Raw genomic sequence first — 23,538 nt, 5'->3', positions numbered from 1 at the left:
TTGTAAAATTATATAGTAGAGTAGATNCCTGTATGTTTTTTGGAGAATTGTTTTTTCTAACATTATTGAGAGAAAAAAAAAAAGTTTCAAGGCTAAAATATTGCAGTCACAAGGCATTTTATAGAGAAAGCACTGGCTAATTTTAATTTGTATCTTCGCTAGTATAAATAGATGCAAAAAGTTTGGCCATTGATTTGTACTCTTGAAAGGCATAATGAAAAGCAGCCAGAATTCTTTTTAAGTAAATAAGATGAAGTATTCTCCATTTGTTTTCAGGGAAATCAGTTAACATACCTCATCTTGTAAAATTATATAGTAGAGTAGATTTTACCTGTCATTTACGTATCCCGAATTATTTTGTCATTAATCATTATTATCCGAGAATTTAGCTTTCTAGTGGTAAAGTAGTTATTAAGAAGGAAATATCTTTGTGCTTAAAAACTCATACTATTGCCTGTCAAGCCTAGTCCAAGGTATTTGACCACTACTTAAAAATGCAAAAAACAGACCCGGCGTGGTGGCTCACGCCTGTAATCCCAGCACTTTGGGAGGCCGAAGCCGGTGGATCACGAGGTCAGGAGATCGAGACCATCCTGGCTAACACGGTGAAACCCCGTCTCTACTAAAAATACAAAAAATTAGCCCGCCGGGTCTTTAGTCGCAGCTACTCGGGAGGTTGAGGCAGGAGAATGGCGTGAACCCGGGAGGCAGAGCTTGCGGTAAGCCGAGGTCGTGACACTGCACTCCAGCCTCGGCGACAGAGTGAGACTATGTCTCAAAAAAATAAAATAATAATAATAATGATAATTTTAAAAACAGAGAAGTGAAGCAGATGTCTGACTTGGCTATTGTAACAGCTATTACGTAATAGAGTCAACTCTCACTTATCTGTGCTAAGATGGGTAGAAGCATAGGACTCTAAGGTGGAACCCCTAGATAATCATTACTTTTGGCACTGTTACCAACCCTTACAAGATGTGCCAATAAAGAGCAACAACACTATTCCAGTTCCACCTGCCTGCCCTCTGCTGGACATGCTAATGAGCAGTGAAATGGCTACAGAAAGGACAGCTGGTGTGAGCGGGAAGCTTATTCACAAATAAGTCATCTTTCTTTATTACTGTAAAATACATGTAGAAATGATTTTGATTACATGTCTAATAATTATACATTTATAGGGGACATCACTCTGTAGAAACAACTAACGTTAGAGCATTTGTGAACCTTTTTATTCCTTGTCTCTTCTCTCATCCATTTGGAAGGTCACCTAGTCAGATGACTAACAAACACTAGATTCAGCTGTATAGCTAAGTTCAGCTTTGCTTTGTACAGGACTGTGATTCTTTTACTCAGAGCCTGAAAGGCAGATGCCATTCTGGGAAGTTTTACCCTCAATTATGAAGAAAGAAAATACAGGAAAGGTTTTTTAAAAAGTGTAAGAGAAAATTCAGCTGTTGTGAAGTGGCAATGGGATAGCTCTTGCAAATTTCGCAAGCTTTGGCTGTGCTCCCTGAAAAATCAGCAGCAGCAATGTCCTTCAGGCAGCAGCTGTCACTGCAAGCAAAGCAGCAGCACTGCAAAGAAAAAGAAGGGGCTCCTCTGCAGACAGAGAAAACAGCTGATGCGTAAAAATACAGATAGGGCTGAAATTAGCAACAAGTTGCTGACTATTTTTTCCTTTTTGTAAAGTTCACTCAGCTACTAAGATAGATGTAAATTAAACTTTAGAGACAATGTGGAATCTCAAGTGGAACTGTGAAGGAATCATACACATAGACTGAGGACAAGTTTGATTTAAGATCCTACTACTTTTAGGCTCTATTTTCTGACTAGGGTGCACCATATTTAACTAAACCATTCAGGAAGCAGATTCAGCTACCTATTAAACACGTGACAGTTTCAAAATGTTCAGGATTCTCTGCCCAGCACTCACATTACTCAGCTGTCATAGTAAAGCGCTCAGATATATGATGTGAAAATTACATTTTAACGAGGTGTCATGTGCGTTTAAAGTTCTTATTCATCACTACACAGCCACAGCTTTTACTGGAGACACAAATGTACTTAATTTGCATATTATAAGGACAGAAGGTGCACCATATCCTCATTGTTAAACTGTTATGTGTAGGCTTTTTGTTGGTTTAGAGTCTACTATCTTTAGCGTACATAAGAATGGTTATATTTACATAATCTCCAATGTCTTTCAAGAAAATGTGGATTGTGTTTGGGAAGCAGAACAGCAGGTAACAAGACAGTAGCTACATCTCTATCATTCTATTGTTAGTACTTATTGCTGGATGTGTTTTTCACTAAATCTCAGCCAGTAGATTTTTAGATCTGTTAGACATACTAATTTAGGAAATTTTGAAACTCAGCTTCTCTGCCTGTTATTACCAATTTGAACCTACTTCCCCCTCCTCCTTCAGTAGGAAATACTGAAAAACATTTGCATATTTAACAAGGAAAATTAGACTGTTTGATGGACAGTTTAGAAACAAACTGTAAGAGTCAAAGAAAATACTTCTCATCTAACTCCTCTTTATTAATGAATAATCAATTCAGCAAAAGGTGGTTTGGGAGAGAGAACAGTTAAGGGTGAAAGTCAGTCAAAACCAGCCACTAATCATAGCTAAAGGCAAGTGATGCAGCTATCTGACTCCCTCCCACCAGTTGTATCAGAATATAGCATATGGTTTTAGAGTTATGATGCCCATGTGAGAATCACTCAAATAATCTGTGAAACAGCTAAGTATGTCTTGAACATTTTAAATGTACATCTTACAAAAAATAACCAATTAAAGGTATAATAAAGGTATACTTTTACATTGTATTTTATAAGCTAGAAAATAGGCTCGGTTGGAAGTATATTTGAAGAAAATTCTAGATTTGATAGTTCTGTATCTGGTGCTCTGCCCAGAAAAAAAAGAGGAAGTGCTTTCACATGTACTTTGTACTCAAGTGTTAATGCTTAAAATCATTTTGGTACCTGTGTAAAAGCTGAATCACTGGTTCTTTAGACAAAACATATTTTCAAGAGAATACAACTATTATGCATTTCTAAATATAACATATTTTCCATTTTCTCCAAGTTGAAGAAATCCCTACAATTTGTCAACTAAACAATTTAAGAAAATGTTCTTAATATAGAATTCTTTAAAGAGTTGCCCACTTTCTTCCATGCTGTAAAATCACTGGCCTTAATTCCTTCTGGAAGAAAACACATTAAGTATTGATGTACTTTGGTACTTATCATTATCACACGCTAAAATGCCCCTTAGATTACCAAAGCTCACAACAACGTGGGTGAAGCAGGGGAGAAGCTGGAGGTACAGGGTGGGGGTGCGGAGGATGACTGAGTGACTTAATAAAACTTAGATTATAGATTCATGTGCTGACAGTGAAGATGACTACCTGAGGAGCATACACATAACCTTAGTAAATCACATTTAGAAACTATACTCCTATTCACCTAATATCTTGAAAAAGCAGATTTAAAAAATATAGTCCATTTATCCATTTAATCACTCAACAGTCTTTTAAAAGCACCAACTATTTATCAGACACTTTAAGAATTTGTAGACGGGCCAGGCACAGTGGCTCACACCTGAAATCCCAGCACTTTGAGAGGTCAAGCTACTCAGGAGGCTGAGGCTTGAGAATCACTTGAACCCAGGAAACAGAGGTTGCAGTGCCACTGCACTCCAACTTGGGCAGAACAGTGAGACTGTCTCTAATCAAACAAACAAACAAACAAAAAATGAATTTGTAGAAGAAACTGATAAAACAAAATCAACAAGATATTACAATGTGAATCAGTCTAATTAGTTCCAAAAAAACCTTTTTATAAAACATTAGATATTCTTTGCATTTGTATTTTCCTGAATTTGTGAAATATAGCTATATTACTTAAAATCTTAAGAAATTATTTGCAAATATATTTGCTATATGAATGCTAAATAGCAGTATCAAAATAAGTTCTGATTTATGTTTCCACCAATTTCATGCTGGGAAATGACAAAAATGTTGGCAATTTTACATTTAATATCATGCAGAATAAGTGACAACAGGATGATGTTCCAAAAGTAATGTTTTTAGGGAACATAGTAAATGAATTTAAAACTTCTTCGAAACTTTGCCAAGAAAAACTGGCCAATTAATGATTTTTTTTTCTAGGAGAAACTTTACTTACAGTCTCTGAAAACATATTAAATACAAGTTTAAAAAGTCAATTGAAATGAATTTATTAACATAGCTATTGTTGAAAACGATGTTTCACAGATCGTACCATTTCCCAAGACATTTCTTCTGAAAAATAATGCAAACATATATGTCACACAATTGAGCAGCCCAACAAAAGGCAGAAAAATTTAAAAATGTAACAATTAAAAGTCTGGGGACGAGTGTTGGGAAAAACAAGGAACTGGAATTAATAATTCCTGAAACCACTTTTAGAATACTTTGAGGAGTTGAGCTTTTTTTTCATATTGTTCCTCCAAAGTTACCATTTCAGACTTTAAAAATGACCCTTGTAGAATAAAAACTAGTACAGCCACTATGGAAAACAGTGTAGAGATTCCTTAAAGAACTAAAGGTAGAACTACCATTTGACCCTGCAATTCCACTACTGGATACCTACCCAGAGGAAAAGAGATCATTACCCAAAAAAGATACTTGCACACATATGTTTATAGCAGCACAATTCGCAATTGCAAAGTATGGAAATAGCTCAAATGCCCATCAATCAATGAGTGGATAAAAAAAAAAGTGATATAAATATATAGAATGGAATACTACTCAGGCATAAAAAAGGAATGAATTAATGGCATTCTTAGCAACGTGGATGGACTTGGAGACTATTATTCTAAGTGAAGTAACTCGGGAATGGGAAACATCATACGTTCTCAGAAGTGGGAGCTAAGCTATGAGAATGCAAAGGCATAAGAATGATACAGTGGACTTTGGGGACTTGGAGGAATGTGTGGGAGGGGATGAGGGATAAAAGACTACAAATTGGGTTCAGTGTCTACTGCTCGGGTGATGGGTGTACCAAAATCTCAACAAATGACCACTAAAAAACTTACTCATGTAACCAAATACCACCTGTTCCTCAAAAACTTATGGAAGTAATAAAAAAAAAGAAAAAAAAATAAAAAAAAGGAATGATAAAAGACTGAAAACAAAAGACCCTTATAAAACAAATCATTTGATTTCATGGTTGAAGAGTAGATACAATTTTTAGAGTACAAATACATCACGTTTAACTTATAATACGAACTACAAATGATGCTTGTATCTAGAGGGTGCCTGGTGCTAACATCTGGGCAATTTTGGAATAAGTTATATGAACTGAAGTGCTTTAAAAGGGCCTTCATTTAGAAAACATGGATAAAAATGGTCCTGTAGGGTTGGTGCAAATCTATTAGGTTGTTACTGTATTGTGTCTATTACATATATTTTCTCATTAAAAGAAAACAATAGTCTTGTGAGGTTGGAGTTATTTTTTCCATTTTATAGTCTGAGGAAATCAAGATTGAAGACTGAACAACTTGCTCAGAGTCAAACAAGAGACAGAGAGAATTCAAACCCACATCCTTCTGATTCCCAAGCTCATGTTCAGAAGCCTATGCTACCTATGTGTAAGCATCACCAAGTGTCACCAGAGGATCTTTATATACCCAAGAGAAGTATATTTGCCTTTTAGTTTTCAACACCAGATCTTTTCACAGGAGACATAAAACATAGAAACCCCTTTACATAAAAACTTCAAAAGAATGAACTTTTGTTGATTAGAATACAGTTAAAATCATCGCAAAAAGACTTAGCCTGCTACCAACAGATGGTAATGACAAATACACTTTAGGCTGACAGATTTAGGATTAGTTTTTGACTCTAACATATCTGTAATAAGTTGAGAGTTTCTGTACATAGACACATAGGACCCAAAATAAAATGGCAATAAAAATTCACTAAAGGCAATTTCTTTGAAAAAAAAAAAAAAGTCACAGTAACTTACTAAAGAAAAATACCCAGCTGAAACTGTTTGTGTGAAATAAGAACAGCCTTTACTAATGTTAATTGAAATTTTCCTATCAGCACACATCATGCATAAAATTTATTTCTATACATACTCTTTCCACCCCTAAACTGCAATAAGTCCATGCTAAAGCACTAGCTTTTCAATTTGAGCATTCATGCATGAAAATTGATAGTTTTTTTGTGATTATATTGACAAATTTAAAGGGTGAAATTTCACTATTTGTAAAACAGACAAAGTCTTAACTGTCATTGTTCAAAAGGAATGAAAATTCAATCTCCTGACTTAAGTTGGGAATTCATTTTAAAAGCTGAAGTCTATCACTTCTTAATGTTTGCTACTTCAATAGCATCCTTTTATTTATTTATTTATTTATTTATTTTTTGAGATGGAATCTCGCTTTGTCACCCAGGCTGGAGTGCAGTGGCGCAACCTCCGCTCCCTGCAACCTCCGCCTCCCAGGTTCAAGTGATTCTCCTGCCTCAGCCTCCCTAGAAGCTGGGATTACAGGCGCCCACCAGCTTGCCAGGCTAATTTTTTTGTATTTTTAGTGGAGACAGAGTTTCACCATGTTGGCCAGGCTAGGTTTTTGAACTCCTGACTTCAAGTGATCTGCCCACCTCGCCCTCCCAAAGTACTGGGATTACAGGTGAAAGGCACCTCGCCCAGCCTTCAATAGCATCCTTTTAACAAATAATGGGCACTAGTACATGAGGGAGAGACGGCCCATATTTTAACTCCCATAAACAGACAAACAAATACATTTTAAAAAATTAAATGAAGGTGTAATTTTCCTTATGTTCACAATTACAAAATTCATTCTCTTACCCCCCCATATGTATGTACACATATATGGAGGGGGATATGTACATATATAGAGAGGGGGATATGTACATACATATGGAGGGGGACACATGAATATGTTAATATATAAACATATAACAACCATATGAATATGTATACCAATACACATATGACCATACATGTATACATATATGTATAGTACACACAAAAAGCATATAGTCATATATGTGCATGAGTATATATATTCATATGTTTATTATATGCTAAAATTGTGTGTATGCTAAAATATTTTGGCAAGTTTTAAACACATGGGATTATGGTACCATCTTATTCTTTAAGGATAACTTAATAAAACCGAGTTAAGAACTTGCTTTAGTTTATCATATCAGAACCTGAAATGGTAATTAATTTTAACCTATCTATTACTCTAAATAAAATAAGGTATGATATTTTAAATAAATAAAATTTGAATTATGTTATTGCCTCTTATTCACTGATTAACTAAAAAAAAGTGTTATTATTTATTATTCCTTTGAAATATTAGAAATCATTTCCTGTTCTAGTTAAGAGCCAAAAAAGGCTAAGAACCATTCATAGCAAAGTTTTCACTACCAAATATAAATTTTAGTTTAAGAATATCATGACTATGAAAGGAGTGTCTTCCCAGAATACTCTAGATAATGGATTATTGATCGGATTTTAAACTGTAGAATGCAGTGGTTTAAAAAACAAACAAAAAACCTTACCTGTACAGTGGTGAGTCAGACAATAGAGTTGGTCTAGGAGATTTTGTTGAGGACTTAGGTGAAATTGCTTTTGTTGTTATTGCATATTTAGTCTTTTCTTTCCGTAAAAGCCAATTCAACATAGTATCAGCATTGCTGATTGTGGAAACAAGTGCTGTCACTCTGACTGAAACCTCTCCATGATTAGAGAAAATACTATCTAATTTGTCATCCTATCTGAATAAGAAGTGAAAAGCCATTCATTCATTCATTCATTCATTCATTCATTCATTCATTCATTCCACAAGAGTGATTGAGCCTTACTATATATATGCAGTGTATTATACTAGAGTCAGAGAAGACAGAAATAATGGTAAGAGAAAAATACATTAAAAGAAAGGGTAAGGCAAGGCCATTGACTATAAAAAACTTAGGATCTAGTTCAGTAAAAAGATATGCATATACTGGACTAAGAGGAATGTCATGCTAATAAAAGAGTAGTTCGACACATAATGCAGAAAATATGAAATATTAACAGGATTACATTTTATTTTAGCAAAGGTTTTGTGCATGTCACTATATAAAGAACTAACCTGCTGAAAATGACAAATGCCCTTCAAAGAAGGAGGGCTAAAAATTGGAGTTGAGCAAAACAAAGGAAAGTCAATTCCTTGTAGTTATACATTTTTAAAGCTGAATGGCAAAAAATAGTTTAATTTTTGAATTGCTATATTACTGTCAAAATTCAGACACCCCTATCTTAGTTTTCCATTATACTTTATCTTGGGGAAGACTATTATGACTAGTTGATACGGTTTGGCTCTGGATCCCTACCCAAATCTCATCTTGAATTGTAATCCCCATATCCCCACATGTGGAGGGCAGGACCTGGTGGGAGGTGATTGAATCATGGGGGCAGTTTTCCCTGTGCTGTTCTTGTGATAGTGAATAAGTTCTCATGAAATCTGATGGCTTTATAACGGAGTCTTCCCCTTTCGCTTGTTCATTCTCTTTTGCCTGCTGCCATGTAAGACATGCCTTTGCTTCTCTCTCACCTTCTGCTATGATTGTAAGTTTCTTGATGCTTCCTCAGACATGCAGAACTGTGAATCAAGTAAACCTCTCTCTTTTATAAATTATCCAGTCTTGTTTATGTCTTCATAGCAGTGTGAGAATGGACTAATATGTTAGCTAAAAATTTTAACCTTTAAATTAAGAGAATTGTGTTGAGTACATAAAATGAAAAAAAATTAAAGCTATTTATGATTGTCTTTAAACAACATTAAAAGGAAATGGTATGTTTTAATGGAAAAGAGTGCTTGTATAGAATTGCAATTAAAACTATAAAAAATTGCAATGTCTTATAAAAATCAAGATATTTTTTCCTGTACTTATCAGTTATGAATATTTTTCTCAATATACCAATTAAGTTCATTCAGACACAGGCACACTCAAACTGACAACTTTCTCAAAAGGGGAGGTCATATATGATGCTCTCTGTGAGGTGAATACATTGGTGTGGGCTCCTGAAAAATAATATCAAGTTAACCCTTTGACTTGTTCCAAGTAGACAGCACTTCAGTGGGTATTTCACAATTAATTAGACAGGCTGACATTCTATTTTAGCAATGGTTTTGTGCAGTTCACTACACAAAGAACTAGCCTGCTGAAAATAACAAATACCCTTCAAAGAAGAAGAGCTAAAGACTGGAGTTGAGCAGAAGAAAGGAGAGTCTACTTTTCGTAGTTATAATTTTTTACAGCTGAAAGTGATCAGCAGCAACCTTCTTTAGACGCAAAGACAAAGAAAAATTTTCAGGTACACAGGCCAGAAGACCACAAAGAAAGTTAAAACAAACAAACAAACAAACAAACAAACAACATAAAATGAACTTGCTGAGAACAAACTGTAAATATTTCCCCAAAGAGTACCATAAAAGGTTGAACTTACCTGATCTACTATCCAGCGGTCCAAAATCCAAAGAATATTTCACGACATGATAGTTATTCCATACATAAAGTAGGTTGTCCCTGGGGTTGTAATCCACAGCTGCAATGTACTGGTATGAATTGGGAAAGGGTACATCCACCAAACTATCCTTGCTTTGGTCAGTGTTGTAAATGTAGTCAATCTTATTGCCAGTGGCCTCATTGTCATCATCCTCATATACAGATTTGACCACATACAGAATTCCACAAATCATAAAGGCATTGGAAGCTGACCTTTTATCATATGCAGTGTCCCATGTTCCTTCGATCCGTAGGGTGTAAGGGTTCAACTGACTAATGACAATTTTACCGTTGTTTTGTTCTGTTGCATAGATTACCCATAGCCCATTCTCATCTACTGCCAGGTCTATGTCAGATTTGCCTCCCCATCGGTAAGGGGAGGTATCATGGTAATTGGCATTTGCTATGATAGCCTCTCCACTCTTTATCCTAGTCCGTAAATCAAACTTTACTATGTTCCTGGTGCGTTCTTTGTTGAAGAACAAAGCTCCATCATACACTACAAATCCTGTGCCATCCACCCTATGAGGGAGCTTGTAGGTTGTAGTTGGTCTTCCAGCAATGAAGTCATCCTTGGATGAATACTCAGTCAGGGTATCTGTTCTGTAGGGAGTCCAGGGCATATAATATATCTTGTCAGATGCCTGCAGAGGGTCTTTGCACCACGCCCCAGATTGGTGGTCAGACTCAAACAAATGTTCACTCTGGTATACTCCTTTTAGTAGTCCAGGACAAAGAAAAACTGTTGGAAGGGAAACAGTTAAAATAAATAAATACATTAATTTCATATTTTGTTATTTAGTCTTATTTTTCACCAAATGGAATGCAACTCTAACAGGAGATACCCACCATCACTTATTTTGCTTCATTCTTTTAAGAACACAAAGTATTCTTCCACATTAATTTTGGCTTCCTTTCAAAATCATTTTGATTTCGATAACTGAAAATATCTAGCCTTTTTGTGAGTAGCTGTGCCTTCCTGTGATTGTTACCTTTGTAAACACGCTACAATATTTTTGGAAATATATATTAGATGTGACATATGTCTACATATTCTATAGACATATAAGAAATACAAATGTTTATACACAATACTTTTAATAGTTCACTGAAGAACATATTTCAAAACAAAAATTATTATTTCCATTCTGATGAAATTAGCCATTCAGTAGTTATCATTAAGAAACAGATGAATATCCCATAGTAATTTTTTAATAAAGGAAAAGAAAAGCCCTGTAATACAGGCCACTGAATCTTTTAGCAAAAAAGCTCTCAAAGTTGCTACAACACACACAGAGCATGCAACCCACACAATTAAAAATGAGTGATGGATGGATACTGGAAGGAAAAGAGAAAGGAAGAAAAAGAAAGGAAAGAAGGAATAAGGAAAGAAGAAAAGGTGAAAGGTTACAGAAAAGAACCCAAGATCTAGATTTTAATCAGTTAAAAATGTCCTGTTAAATACAGTAGTATTGGAACTTAAAAACATGTACCTTTTACTGTTACATGAGAAGAGCATTAAAACCCAAGATTACTTGCTATAATATTTTGCTGCTCATACTTCAGAGTGAAAATGGCTAGGAATCATCTGATTCAATTGATTTTTGTATGATTCAGTAGTATATCATGTGAATGGTGGTAAGAAAGCCTGGCTGATTCATCTGCAGTGGCTTTAAACATGGCTATAAAGCAATGTTTCCCAAAGGGTGGTCCTTGAATCACGTGTTTCAAGTGGCATAGTTAGATGTTACACAGAAAGAAAAAAGGGATCCTTAGCCACATGTGTTTAAGAAATGTTATATTAAATATAACTGTAGCAGAGATTCTAATAGCATAGGTACATTCACGAATCTCCAAGGCGGAAGTGGGAAGGGTAAGCAAATTTCACACACTAATTGGATCATGGCACCTTTATTATAGAGCTTCTTTGGAGTATAGAGTTCCACTGAACCTACTATGGGAAACACTGCTCTAATATATTTGCAAAACACATACACTGAAAAATAATCATGCAGTCTATTGTTATGTTTGGAATGATTAGAAGTGTACTGGGTGAAAAAAATTAGAAAATCACTGTAATTTGGACTTTGACTCTTTTTTAATGATTAAAGTAGTATTATTTTGGCATTAGTGATTAGCTTTTAAACAGCAACTATAAGAATAGATGCAATGGAAAACAATCTAAGATGAAACTCAGCTAGATTTTGGAGATTATCGAAAAGAAAAGTACATTACTAAAATGCCCAAAGTTTTACTTTCAGAGAAATAAGAAGTTTGGGAACAGGCTAACTACCAAAATCTTCCATAGCAAGGACAGAGGGCCATCATCAATATACAATCCATAATAATATTGATTATAAGAATTTCATATGCTTGCTATAATTATAAAGGATAGGTATCCATTGTTACAAAATTGTATATAAGCTTTATGCCAAAATTAATAATCATCATTGATGACTAAAGTAATTTACTTTGGGTGGTTTGGAAAACTATTTCCCTTTTCCCCAATAGTTAAAATTAATGGAATAGGTAAACCATGCCAGAGCTATGAAAATTGTCTAGTATAGAAATAAAACAAATTAAAGCAACTACTATTCATCACCATGAGTTGGATTTCTAACTACTCAAAAATAAAGGGGAATAAAATACACTGTGGAAACTTTTATAGTACTAAACTCTTCTTAGATAAAAGAAACTGACACTTGTCAGTAATACAGATTAAAGTGAAGTTGAGCAGCAGAAGTAGTAAATAAATTTTCATAAAATAGATAAGAATTAATAACAAAATTATTTTAACTAAATGTTAAACTGTTAAATAACTTAGCCTATAAATAGTATATAATTTATGAAAGGTATTTAATTACCTTTTTGTTCCACTTCTATTGGAGAGAGAGAAGTAAAGAGAGAAAGGAGAAAAGAGAATAGATTAATGGTACGGTATTGGCCAAGCACTTTTTATTCACCTCTTCCAAACTGAAAGTAAATAATTTATTTCACTCATACATGCTTTACTGAACATTATATGTTTTAATAAACCCATCTCTCTAATACAGTTATTTAAAAATAATCATATTCTTTAAAATATATTATAAACTTTGAGAAAAGGGCAAAATTAATCAAACTATGATTAAATAAACACACCATTCCAAATTACAGACATAGGAAATGCAATATTCATAATAAGAACACAAATATTTCCATTTGAAAGGCAGGTCAATAGCTACACAAAGAAATAGTTTGACTAGTCTCACTTACAAATATTATAGTCTATAACACTATTTCACATAATAGTTATGTTTTCTATACATTTCAAAGAATTGGTTCAGAAGAACTACTCGGTAACTCATTTCCTAAGGCCTAAGATTTCCTGTAGCTTGTCAGTCTTATGAGAAGTGCACATCATGCGACTACACATTAATGTGGAATGATCTTACCCTAAATAAATTGATTTGAAATCCTTATTGAAGAAACTTTTCTCCCTCCCACTCAGTAATATTTGATATTACTGTGGAAAAAATATTGTTTCAGAAAAGTATGTTATCAGAAGGTTTAGATAAATGAGTCACTCGGCCGGGCGCGGTGGCTCAAGCCTGTAATCCCAGCACTTTGGGAGGCCGAGACGGGCGGATCACAAGGTCAGGAGATCGAGACCATCCTGGCTAATACGGTGAAACCCCGTCTCTACTAAAGAATACAAAAAACTAGCCGGGCGACGAGGCCGGCGCTTGTAGTCCCAGCTACTTGGGAGGCGGAGGCAGGAGAATGGCGTGAACCTGGGAGGCGGAGCTTGCAGTGAGCTGAGATCCGGCCACCGCACTCCAGCCTGGCCGACAGAGCCAGACTCCGTCTCAAAAAAAAAAAAAAAAAAAAAAAAAAAAAAAGAAAATGAGTCACTGGCTCTGGTCATTTCTGAAACTCTTAACAGAGTCAACAACATACACTTATAAAAATAGAGATCCTCAAACATGTTATGTTTATACATTTCAAATTAAATTCCATAATTAGTTTTAAGGTATTGACCAATATAAGTCAGTAAAAAATTTCGAAAATTGTTAACATATTCACAAACTCAGCAAGCAGCATCTCCTTATCTTATAAACATTTTGTTTCACCAAAGACAATGTGCTACATTCTAACATGAAAAGAGGGACCAATAAGAAAAAAGAGGAGAATGTCAGGGAAGAATAGTTCACAACACAAACTTCAAAAAATCACAGATTTCAACTGATGTAAAACTAAAGCAATTTCAGTGGAAGAGATGAACTCAGATATTATGCACAATAAATAAATGTAAAACTCTAGTAAGATTTCAAAAACAAGTGAGAAATACTGTTTGGGATAATAACATTTGGGTGATATCTTTATACTTTGATCTAAGCTTGCATGTCTCCAGTTATTGTCAAATCCACACTCGTTTCTTTCCAACGACTTTTTTGAAGCCTCAATATCATGTTGCAAAGTGATATTGAGCAGTGATATTCCTCAATATCACCAAGGAAAAACTGGCATATATCAAAAGTTCTGCTTAGAAAGTTTCAAATAAGGTTATCAAATTTTAGATCCTTCATCTCACTAATTAATGAATATTATTATGTTTTAAATAATTTCAACTTTTATTTTAGAATCAGGGGTACATGTACAGGTTTGTTACATGGATATATAATGTGATGCTGAGCTTTGGGGTACGATTGATCCCATCACCCAGGTAGTGAGTATAGTACCTAATAGTAAATTTTTCTACCCTTGCCCCCCTCCCTCCCTCTCTACAAATATTACTTTTAATGATATTTCTTGGATGTTTTTAAAAACTCTATTATATTGTCATAATTTATCATTATCCTCAATTAATCTTTATTGAGTAACTCCAGGGTTTACTGGACCATATATCTCAAATAGGCTAATACAGGCATCTCAAGCCTTATCTGAGATGCACTTCATGCTTATACCAGAATAATAACAAACCTGTGTTCAGACTGACAACTAGAAGAAGCATAACTAAGCACCTTAACAAATTGCATAACTGATAGTCTCCAACGTGTAGATTTGAGGCCCATTATAATGAAGGCTGAGGTTGGGGACAGAAAGTCATACTAGAGTTGGTATTTTTCAACTACTAGCCTATAAAAAAGTTTTCAGAACTAATTTTGTTCCTTGAAATAGCCTTAGATAGAGATATATTCCTGATAAATACACACACACACAGAGTTTTACATTCTAAAACACAGAAATGCACGTTCATGGAAATTTAGTGTTCTTTCACATAAAACTCATACACAACCTTATTTTTGAGTGGAACTATCCTAACTTCTTTGTGAGTTTTATTTATCTCTTCAACAAATATTTAATGAGGAAGGAAGGCTGTGTGACAAAAAAGTATTGGCAACGGTATCTGTTATATTCTTCAAATATTATCTTACACTTTAATGGAAATTTTTATTTTTTGAAGAGCTTTAACCTCTATTAACTCAACTGCCATTTAGTAAAATTTTGGTTTTGATTCTCTGGTCCTGTTTAATATCAGAGAAACTGGCACAAGCTGTAGAATAAGTAAAGCTTGCCTCTGTTGATTGCTGGTTACTCAAAATGAAGATTTATTAGGCTGTTGTGCTTTGGAGAAAATTATTATGATCTTGCCCATGTCATGACTGGCTGTAGCTCATTTATCATTTATTTGATATTTTCAAGACTGAAGTAAAACAGTCCTATAATTTAAGTTGAAACAAGCGCACACAAATCATATTCCCATAACAAAAACTGGCAAGACAACATAATTTGTTATTGAAAAGCTTAGTAACACTAAGGATTGGCCAGTCATTACCTATCATTTAATTCTGATTCTAGAAGCTTCCCTTCACTGCATAAATAATCAAATTACATGAATACAAGAAACAAGCACACTACTACATCCTGCATAACCAAATAATAAATACTCAGTGAATAGCTCTTGAATTAAACACATAATCCAAATAACATTGAATAATTTTGCTTCTTGATATTTAAAGCATGTTGTAGAAAGAAAAAATGGTGAAATAGAATCTGTATTCACTATATAAAATCATATTGCAATGCATTATCTGCATAATGTCTGTATATTTTAACAGGTGGGGAGGAAAGTAAAATTTATAAGCAATTTATATCTCTAACCCATTAAATGTAAAACTGGAGAGCAAAAGAAGAAAAAGTATATGGGTGGTATTGTGGGTTATACTGGCAAAAAACATTTGTTGCTATGAAACAGCCTGCAATGATCTAAAAACACAGGCCTAAAATACTCTCTTCCCTCCTCTCTGTAATAAGATAATAAATAAATGAATTGCATGATGACAACCGTGCGAGGGCCTTTTTCAGGATCTCTTGTTTTTTAGTCTAGTCCAATATCCTGAATTCTGGCATAGCTGTCATTGTTCATTTCCAAAAGTTTTGAAACTAGTTTGTCTCTTTTCTCTCTATACTTTTAATTTCCAAACTATTTTACTGTGCATTCAGCCTCTATAAATATGTTTTATATTTCCTTAAAGTGATTTCATCGTTGTCCTTTGTCAAACTTAATGTCAAAAGCTATCCTGTGGTTAGAGTAAATGACAAATTCAACTAAGGAAAATTTTATTCTGTATCAAAGAAACAGGTAAACATGACTAGTAAACTTTCCTCTATATTTTCCAAGAGTTCATAAAATAGATACAATATATAGTTATGCTACTGTTTCGAAAAATAAGATATCTGTTCAGCCATTTCTGAATCATATGCAATACTTTTGAATTGCATTGTTTAATTAGAAAAGGCATGGATCAGAGAGCATATGTATGTATTGCCAAGCTTTTTAAAATTACATCACAAAATAGAGAGAAATAAATTTGTTGCATGCCAAAAAATGTTAATGCCATAACTAAGAACTATGAACTTGTATTCAATTCTAATGTTTAAATTATCTTTTCTTTTAAACTATAAAAATCATAGAACACATTTTCTATTTACAATGTAGAATGTTACAATCCAATAAGGCCCCTATATTTCTGTAATCTATAAGGAAAAAGATACTTATAGGGGACATAACATGGTAATAAAATATTAAATATTATAAACTTTTTTTCATTGCAATGTAATAGTATTGTTAACAGAACAATTGTCCTTATTACATTTGGTTTAGACTATTAAAATACACTTGGGTACCCTTATCACATGCCAGCGGGGCAGTTGGGATATGGCAGAAAGGCAAACTAAGAAAGTAATAAAAAAATCACAACCAGTTACCTATAAGTTGCATAATCAAAACTTCACAATAACACAGGTTGATCATCTCAGATCTAAAAATCTGAAATAAAAAATGTTCCAGGCTGGGCTCGGTGGCTCACGCCTATAATCCCAGCACTTTGGGAGGCCAAGGCGGGTGGATCACACGAGTTTGGGAGTTCGAGACCAGCCTGGCCAACATAGTGAAACCCCATCTCTACTAAAAATATAAAAATTAGCTGGGCGTGGTGACCCATGTCTGTAATCCCAGCAACTTAGGGGCCTGAGGAAGGAGAATCACTTGAACCCAAAAGGCAGAAGTTTCAGAGAACCAACATCACACCACTGCACTCCAACCCAGGCGACAGAGTGAGACTCCATCTCCAAAAAAAAAAAAAAAAAAATGTTCCAGTGAGTATTTCCTTTGAGCATCATGTTTTCAGATTTTGGAGCATTTCGGTTCTCCAAAGGCCACTGCACCCGACCTTAAGTAGACATTTAAGTGCAGGCATTCTCATTATCCCAATTTTTCAAATGAGGAAACTGAGGCACAAATATCATGGCTCTATGGCTAATAAGTTTAGGTAGCTAAGCTTTGTTTAGGTAGAGTTGAAACAGGAATATATTGAATATATTTCAAAATCCCAAACATCAGAAATCTGAAACATTACTGATACCAAGCATTTCGGATAAGGGATACTCAGCCTATAATTTATATATGAACAGCATTTTATAATTTAATAAAATGTTTTCACATGAATCACCTTATTTAATTATTGAAGAATTAACAGCACAGTAATATGATGCAGTATTTATTATTCCCATCAGAAAAGAGTAAAGAGGGTCAAAACACTAAAGGATTTGACCAAGGTCAACCCTGGTAGGTGGCACAGTCCTGCCATTTGTCTAATACCATACACTGACTCTCACAAGGTACAAACTCAATGAAACACAGTTTAATTGTTGAACTCTTGTTCTCCATTCCTCCCTGTCATCAAATCCTTGAAAAGCATACTTTAGAAAAGACAAAATATAAATAGAATCTCCCTGAGGGTAGGCACTATATCTGGTATAATATTCATTCATTAAGTACTGAAATTTTGCATACAAAACCAATGAATGTTTAAGTAGACCTTTCTGTTTTTTTGACACGGAGTCTCGCTCTGTTGCCCAGGATGGAGTGCAATGGCGCGATCTCGGCTCACTACAAGCTCTGCCTCCTGGGTTCATGCCATTCTCCTGCCTCAGTCTCCCCAGTAGCTGGGACTACAGGCGCCTGCTACCACGACTGGCTAATTTTCTTTGTATTTTTAGTAGAGATGGGGCTTCACCTTGTTAGCCAGGATGGTCTCGATGTCCTGACTTTGTGATCCGCCCGCCTTGGCCTCCCAAAGTGCTGGGATTACAGGCGTGAGCCCCTGCACCCGGCCTTAAGTAGACATTTAAATGCAGGCATTCTCATTATCCCAACTTTTCAAATGGAGAAACTGAGGCACAAATACCATGGCTCTATGGCTAATAAGTTTAGGTAGCTAAGCTTTGTTTAGGTAGGGTTGAAACAGGAATCCAAGTTTGGATATTATTCATTATTGATGTTTAATAAGATAAAAATTCATCTTATTTATCTACAGTGCTCAACACATAAACAGAGCTTAATTAATACTTTCCATGCTTTGTGTAATGACTAAATGGCACTATGGTATTTTCAAAGAAAGGGACTGACTGACACACTTTTCAGTGCTATCACCCCTTGAGACTAGCGTACTAGTATTCCAAAGCAACTCTCCAGAGAAGATAAAATAACAGGAAAAAAAAAAAAAAAAAAGTTTCCAGATTTCTTGACCAAGGGAAACCAAGATTTCTCTTATCACTGGAAACAAACCTGTTCTGAATAACTCATGTCTCCCTAATTGTTATTATTCTGAAACGGATAATTCTCTTTTTCCATTTCACTTCCACCAAGAAATATAGAAGCACTTTAGTAAATAGAATTTTTTTTTTAAGTGAAGTTCATTAAATTTTTTGGTATATTGCATATCAAAAATTCTGACAGATATCTGTCTCTTTCAGTAAATAAAGCACTAATCCTTTATTTAATGAGAGACAGGAGTAATCTCTGCAGCTCAGCTTCTAAATTATGTTTTTCAAATAATACCCACGCATCACTGAATAAAAGTGCTGCTCAAGCACCTTGTATTACAATGGCTTTATATAATTTGTTTCCAAAATTAACACCTCCTAATGAATTTCATCCTGGAGTGTGCAGATTGAAAATGTCAATAATTCATAAAATGCTTTTGCTAGCCACATTCTAATTTAAACACTTAAATGCAGTATCTATAGATGCTACAGAAACTGAGATGGCCTTTTATTTTGCATTAACATTCCATGCCATTGATTAATCTGCAAAACCTTTCAGACTATTAATTTAGCCTTTTAGAAGAAAATGCAGCTCTCTTAGTAGACTCTGTTGAGAATCTATTTGTAATAGCTTTAGTAAAAATAATAATTTTTCAAAGTTATTATTGGTAATACTTAAAGTTGATACATTTGCTTCTTCAATGATGTACCGTTGTTAACAGTGATTTGTTACTACTGTGTGATAACCACATGGCATTTAGAGTTGCTAAACAAAAAACAAAGGCAGAGTTACCTCAGATTGTGTAAGACTAAATATGCGTGTTTATATATTACATCCACTGAATGCATCTGTGGAACTCCTGTTATGTGCAACACACTTAAGAGCTGTGAATAGAGAAAAATAGTAACAATCATAGCCCTTAACAGTTACCGAATGTGTACTCTGTGAAGAGTCAATCTGTGAATCATTTTATTTCATCCTCATCGAAACTCATGACTTTGACGGTACTATTATTACAGGAGATATTAAAAAATTATTTTAGGTACGTAGAAAGGGTAAGGAGTCCTCGGTAAGGCTTTTTCTTTTAATAAAAACAGTTCCCAAAACATTTCTAATAGAAAGCGGTTTGAAAAGCCTGACGGGCAAGCATTTATATGCAAATGCTGGGGAATAGAAACCTGATCCACCCAACACGGCGGTTCCCACTCTCTTCTAGTCACCACATATGCCAGGTGTCTTGGCTGCCTCTGGACGCCACCACCTGTGCAAGACATCAGGGCGACCTGCATCTGTACATTAAATGGCTAAGGCGGGAGGGCCCGTTTTTTTCACTGCTTACGTGAATAGCACACCTGGTAAAACCAATCCCCTGGGCCCTATGCAAATCAGACACCGCCTCCAACAGCCTCCCAGTATAACTGACTGCTTTCTGTGGAAGGGGCAGGGGTTTTTATCTGTTCAGAGCCCTCACTCCCTCTGTATGGGGGAGCTTTATTTCTTCTTTCTTGTCTATTAAACTTTCCTCTCCTTAAAACCACTCCACGTGTGTCCGTGTCATTAATCTTATCGGTGTGAGACAAAGGGCCCTGATGTTTCTCCGGTCATCGAAGCCATATCACTACTACGACCATGCTATAAAGGACAAACTAATCTCTGCATCAGGGAAATTGTAGTCTAATAATTGGTGATTTTCAGTATACTTATTTACTAAAGATAAACTGTTCTTAAATGCTGTCAAAGAAACCTGTGTAAAGACATTAAAAACAGACAAGAATAGAAGTGAATGACAGAGGAAGGGGGAATTGTCAAGAGAAGCTGAAGTTAGAAACACAAGGCACAACAGTTTGACTAAAATTAACTTCCTATGGAAAATGTCATCTATTTGCTCCTAAGACATGTATTTTTGACTGATTCTTATTACTAGGTTCTATACATCCAGCTCTGGATATGTAACAAATATGATATTAAAAATGAATCTAGATCTAATTTCAGAAATTTAGTAAATACTTTTAAATCAATAGTCCCAGAGTTTGGAGGCTGAAAGTATGTTAGATGCCATTTAGTTTAGTTGATATTTTATAAATAAGAGAAATGAAACCAGATAATTGAGATATTAGCTCCAAATCACAGTTTATGTTAGATTAATTGACATTCCAATTTTATCAAACACCAAAAAGACTGATGAGTAAAGATCTTAAACCTGTCTTCTAAGGGCTTCAGTTGACATGTATAGGATATATTTGACATATTTTCTACATGTCAGTTTCTAAATAATTCTACAATTAGTTTTATTTTTTGTTTCTGTTCTAGAAATCATATTTGTACTAATGAACATATTATTATTCACCATGCTATTATTAAATACAAAGTATTTTCTGTTCTTTGGCTAGTAAATCCAGCCCCAAGTCGACTGAGGCGTTTGAAAGAATTCTACAAAGTACCAGAGTATTCCATAGTTTCTTAAGCATTCCTAGGCTATTCTTCAAAATTTTGGGTTTTTTTGGGGGTTTTTTTTTTTGTTTGTTTGTTTTTTTTTTTTTTTTTTTCTTTTTTTTATGTCTTGGTGGGTTTTGTTTTTCTATTCTCTTGCATGAAATGATGATAGAAAGTTAGCATTCCAAGATTAATTCACAAGGTTTCAAGAACTCTGGTAGAGACAATAGTTATAATTGTATTAGAAATAAACTGACTTGACTTCTTACAGCTAAATGTTTATCTTGTCAATAGAATTAGGATACCAATTTCTGCCTTCACTCTCCATAACATTGTTAAGTGAATCAAAATTATCACATTACTTACTACTGCATTTTAAACACTCCTAAGGATTAAAAAGTAAACTGTGATTTAGGGCTAATATCTCAGTTATCTGGCTTCATTTTTCTTATTTATAAAATATTAGCTCAAATAAAATGATATCCAAATCTTTAGATTCATTACTATAATCTTCCAATATGTGTTTCTTATATATTTTTATATAATTTCAGAAAATTCAATGAATCTGTCATCCCTAGAAAGAAATTTTTATACAAACAGTATTTGTTTTTCAGGCTTTCTATGAAATTTCTGTTCATATTTGAAAGGCCAAACATTTTGTAAAACCTACACGAAGCTTCTGATTTTCCTTTTATTTTTGTCTTACTTAATCTGCTTTGTTTGTCACTGAGCACTCACATACCTTGAAAGGGGAGTGATGGGAAGAAAGGATGGCTTACACAATGATTGTCACTTGTGAGAGTGACTCTGTCCATGTAAAACCCTCAAATATACTGTGATGGTTAGTACTGAATTTCAACTTGATTAGAAGGATGGATACATAGTATTGTTCCTGGGTGTGTCTGTGAAGGTGTTACCAAAGGAGATTAACATTTGAGTCAGTGGACTGGGAGAGGCAGATCCACCCTCAATCTGGGTGGGCACCATCTAATCAGGTGCCAGCACAGGGGCTAGAATAAAGCAGGCAGAAGTTGGAAAGAGCAAACTTGTTGAGCCTTCTGGGCTTCATCTTTTTTCTGTGCTGGATGCTTCCTGCCATCACACATCAGACTACAAGTTCTTCAGCTTTTGGACCCTTTGCAAGGGCTCTCAGGCCTTTGGCCACAGACTGAATGTTACACGGTCAGCTTCACCAGTTTTGAGGTTTTTGGGACTCGGATTGGTTTCCTCGCTCCTCGGCTTGCAGACAGCCTATTGTGGGACTTCAGTTTGTGATCGTGTGAGTCAATACTCCTTAATAAACTCCTCTTCGTATATGCATCTATCCTATTACTCCTGTCCCTCTAGAGAACCCTAATACTGTTGATAAGAAAGACTTGTAATAGGTGGAATTCTTCCTTATTGATATTCAGATTTAAGTTATTCTTAGTCCTACTTATTTAGCATTTACACTATACCAGTATATTTGCTGGGTGCTTCCTCTATTATCTTATTTAATCCTCACATCAACACTGCTGAAATTATTGTCACCATTATGCAGATAAGGAGACATTAGAAGACTCATATAACTAGTAATTGGTAGAGCTGGTGTTTGAACTCTGAAGCCTGCACTAAAACTTTGTGCTATGCTCCCTGGGAAAACAGAACAAAAGGATTATGATAATTATGAGAACAACTCATATTTATTAAGTGACTGGTACTTCCTTATTATCCACTTAATGCATTACCACTAACAATTAGATAGTGTCATGATTTCAATATTACAAAGGCAGAAACAATGGTATAGATAAGTTAAATAAATAGCAAGTGCCACATTCAAGATATAATGCCAGGCTTCTCACCAGAACACAATTGCTAAACCACTATCTTTTATGTGCAAGCTACTATTATTGAATATCTCTATTGATTAAACAGAAAATACTATTCCCAGCTACCCCTATTACTCTCTACATGCCATCAGTGCTTCATCTGCTAAGTAATATTCAGCAGAAATAGAAAATCATTTGATGGGCTGCTCTTAACACAAATATGATTGTGATTACAACAAACAAAACATTTGAAAGTTAAAATCAGTAGCTAGGAATAACTTATCTTAAAAAAGTATCACTCTAGCTGGAATGGTGGCTCATGCCTGTAATCCTGGCATTTTGGGAGGCTAAGGTGTGTGGATCATGAGGTCGCGAGTTCGACACCAGCCTGGCCAATATGGTGAAACCCCATCTCTACTAAAAACATAAAAATTAGCCGGGCGTGGTGGTGTGCGCCTGTAGTACCAGTTACTCAAGATGCTGAGGCAGAAGAATTGCTTGAATCTGGAAGGCAGAGGTTGCAGTGAGCTGAGATCGTGCCACTGCACTCCAGCCTGGGTGACAGTGTGAGACTCAGTCTCAAAAAAAAAAAAAAAAAAAAAAAAAAAAAAAAAAAAAAAAAAAGGCTGGCAA

The 23,538-nt window shown here is 34.9% G+C and overlaps 1 protein-coding gene across 1 annotated transcript in view; it reads right to left on the bottom strand.

Moving 5' to 3' along the window:
* Positions 1–4,252: 4,252 nt before the first annotated feature.
* Positions 4,253–23,538, bottom strand: part of LOC108542668 (adhesion G protein-coupled receptor L3-like) — a 405,430-nt gene continuing 386,144 nt past the window's right edge. The window contains exons 8-10 of the mRNA XM_017892773.1: positions 12,438–12,452; positions 9,515–10,315; positions 4,253–4,305 (exon numbers count right to left, since the gene is read on the bottom strand). Of these exons, the coding sequence (XP_017748262.1) occupies positions 4,253–4,305; positions 9,515–10,315; positions 12,438–12,452 (869 nt within the window). The remainder of the gene's footprint in view (positions 4,306–9,514; positions 10,316–12,437; positions 12,453–23,538) is intronic.

Source organism: Rhinopithecus bieti, unplaced genomic scaffold, assembly GCF_001698545.2.
Source record: "Rhinopithecus bieti isolate Rb0 unplaced genomic scaffold, ASM169854v2 scaffold_20169, whole genome shotgun sequence".
NCBI classification, from domain to species: Eukaryota; Metazoa; Chordata; class Mammalia; order Primates; family Cercopithecidae; genus Rhinopithecus; species Rhinopithecus bieti.
The sequence above is the reverse complement of the archived record's forward strand: the minus strand, read 5'-3'. Positions and strand labels throughout refer to the sequence as shown.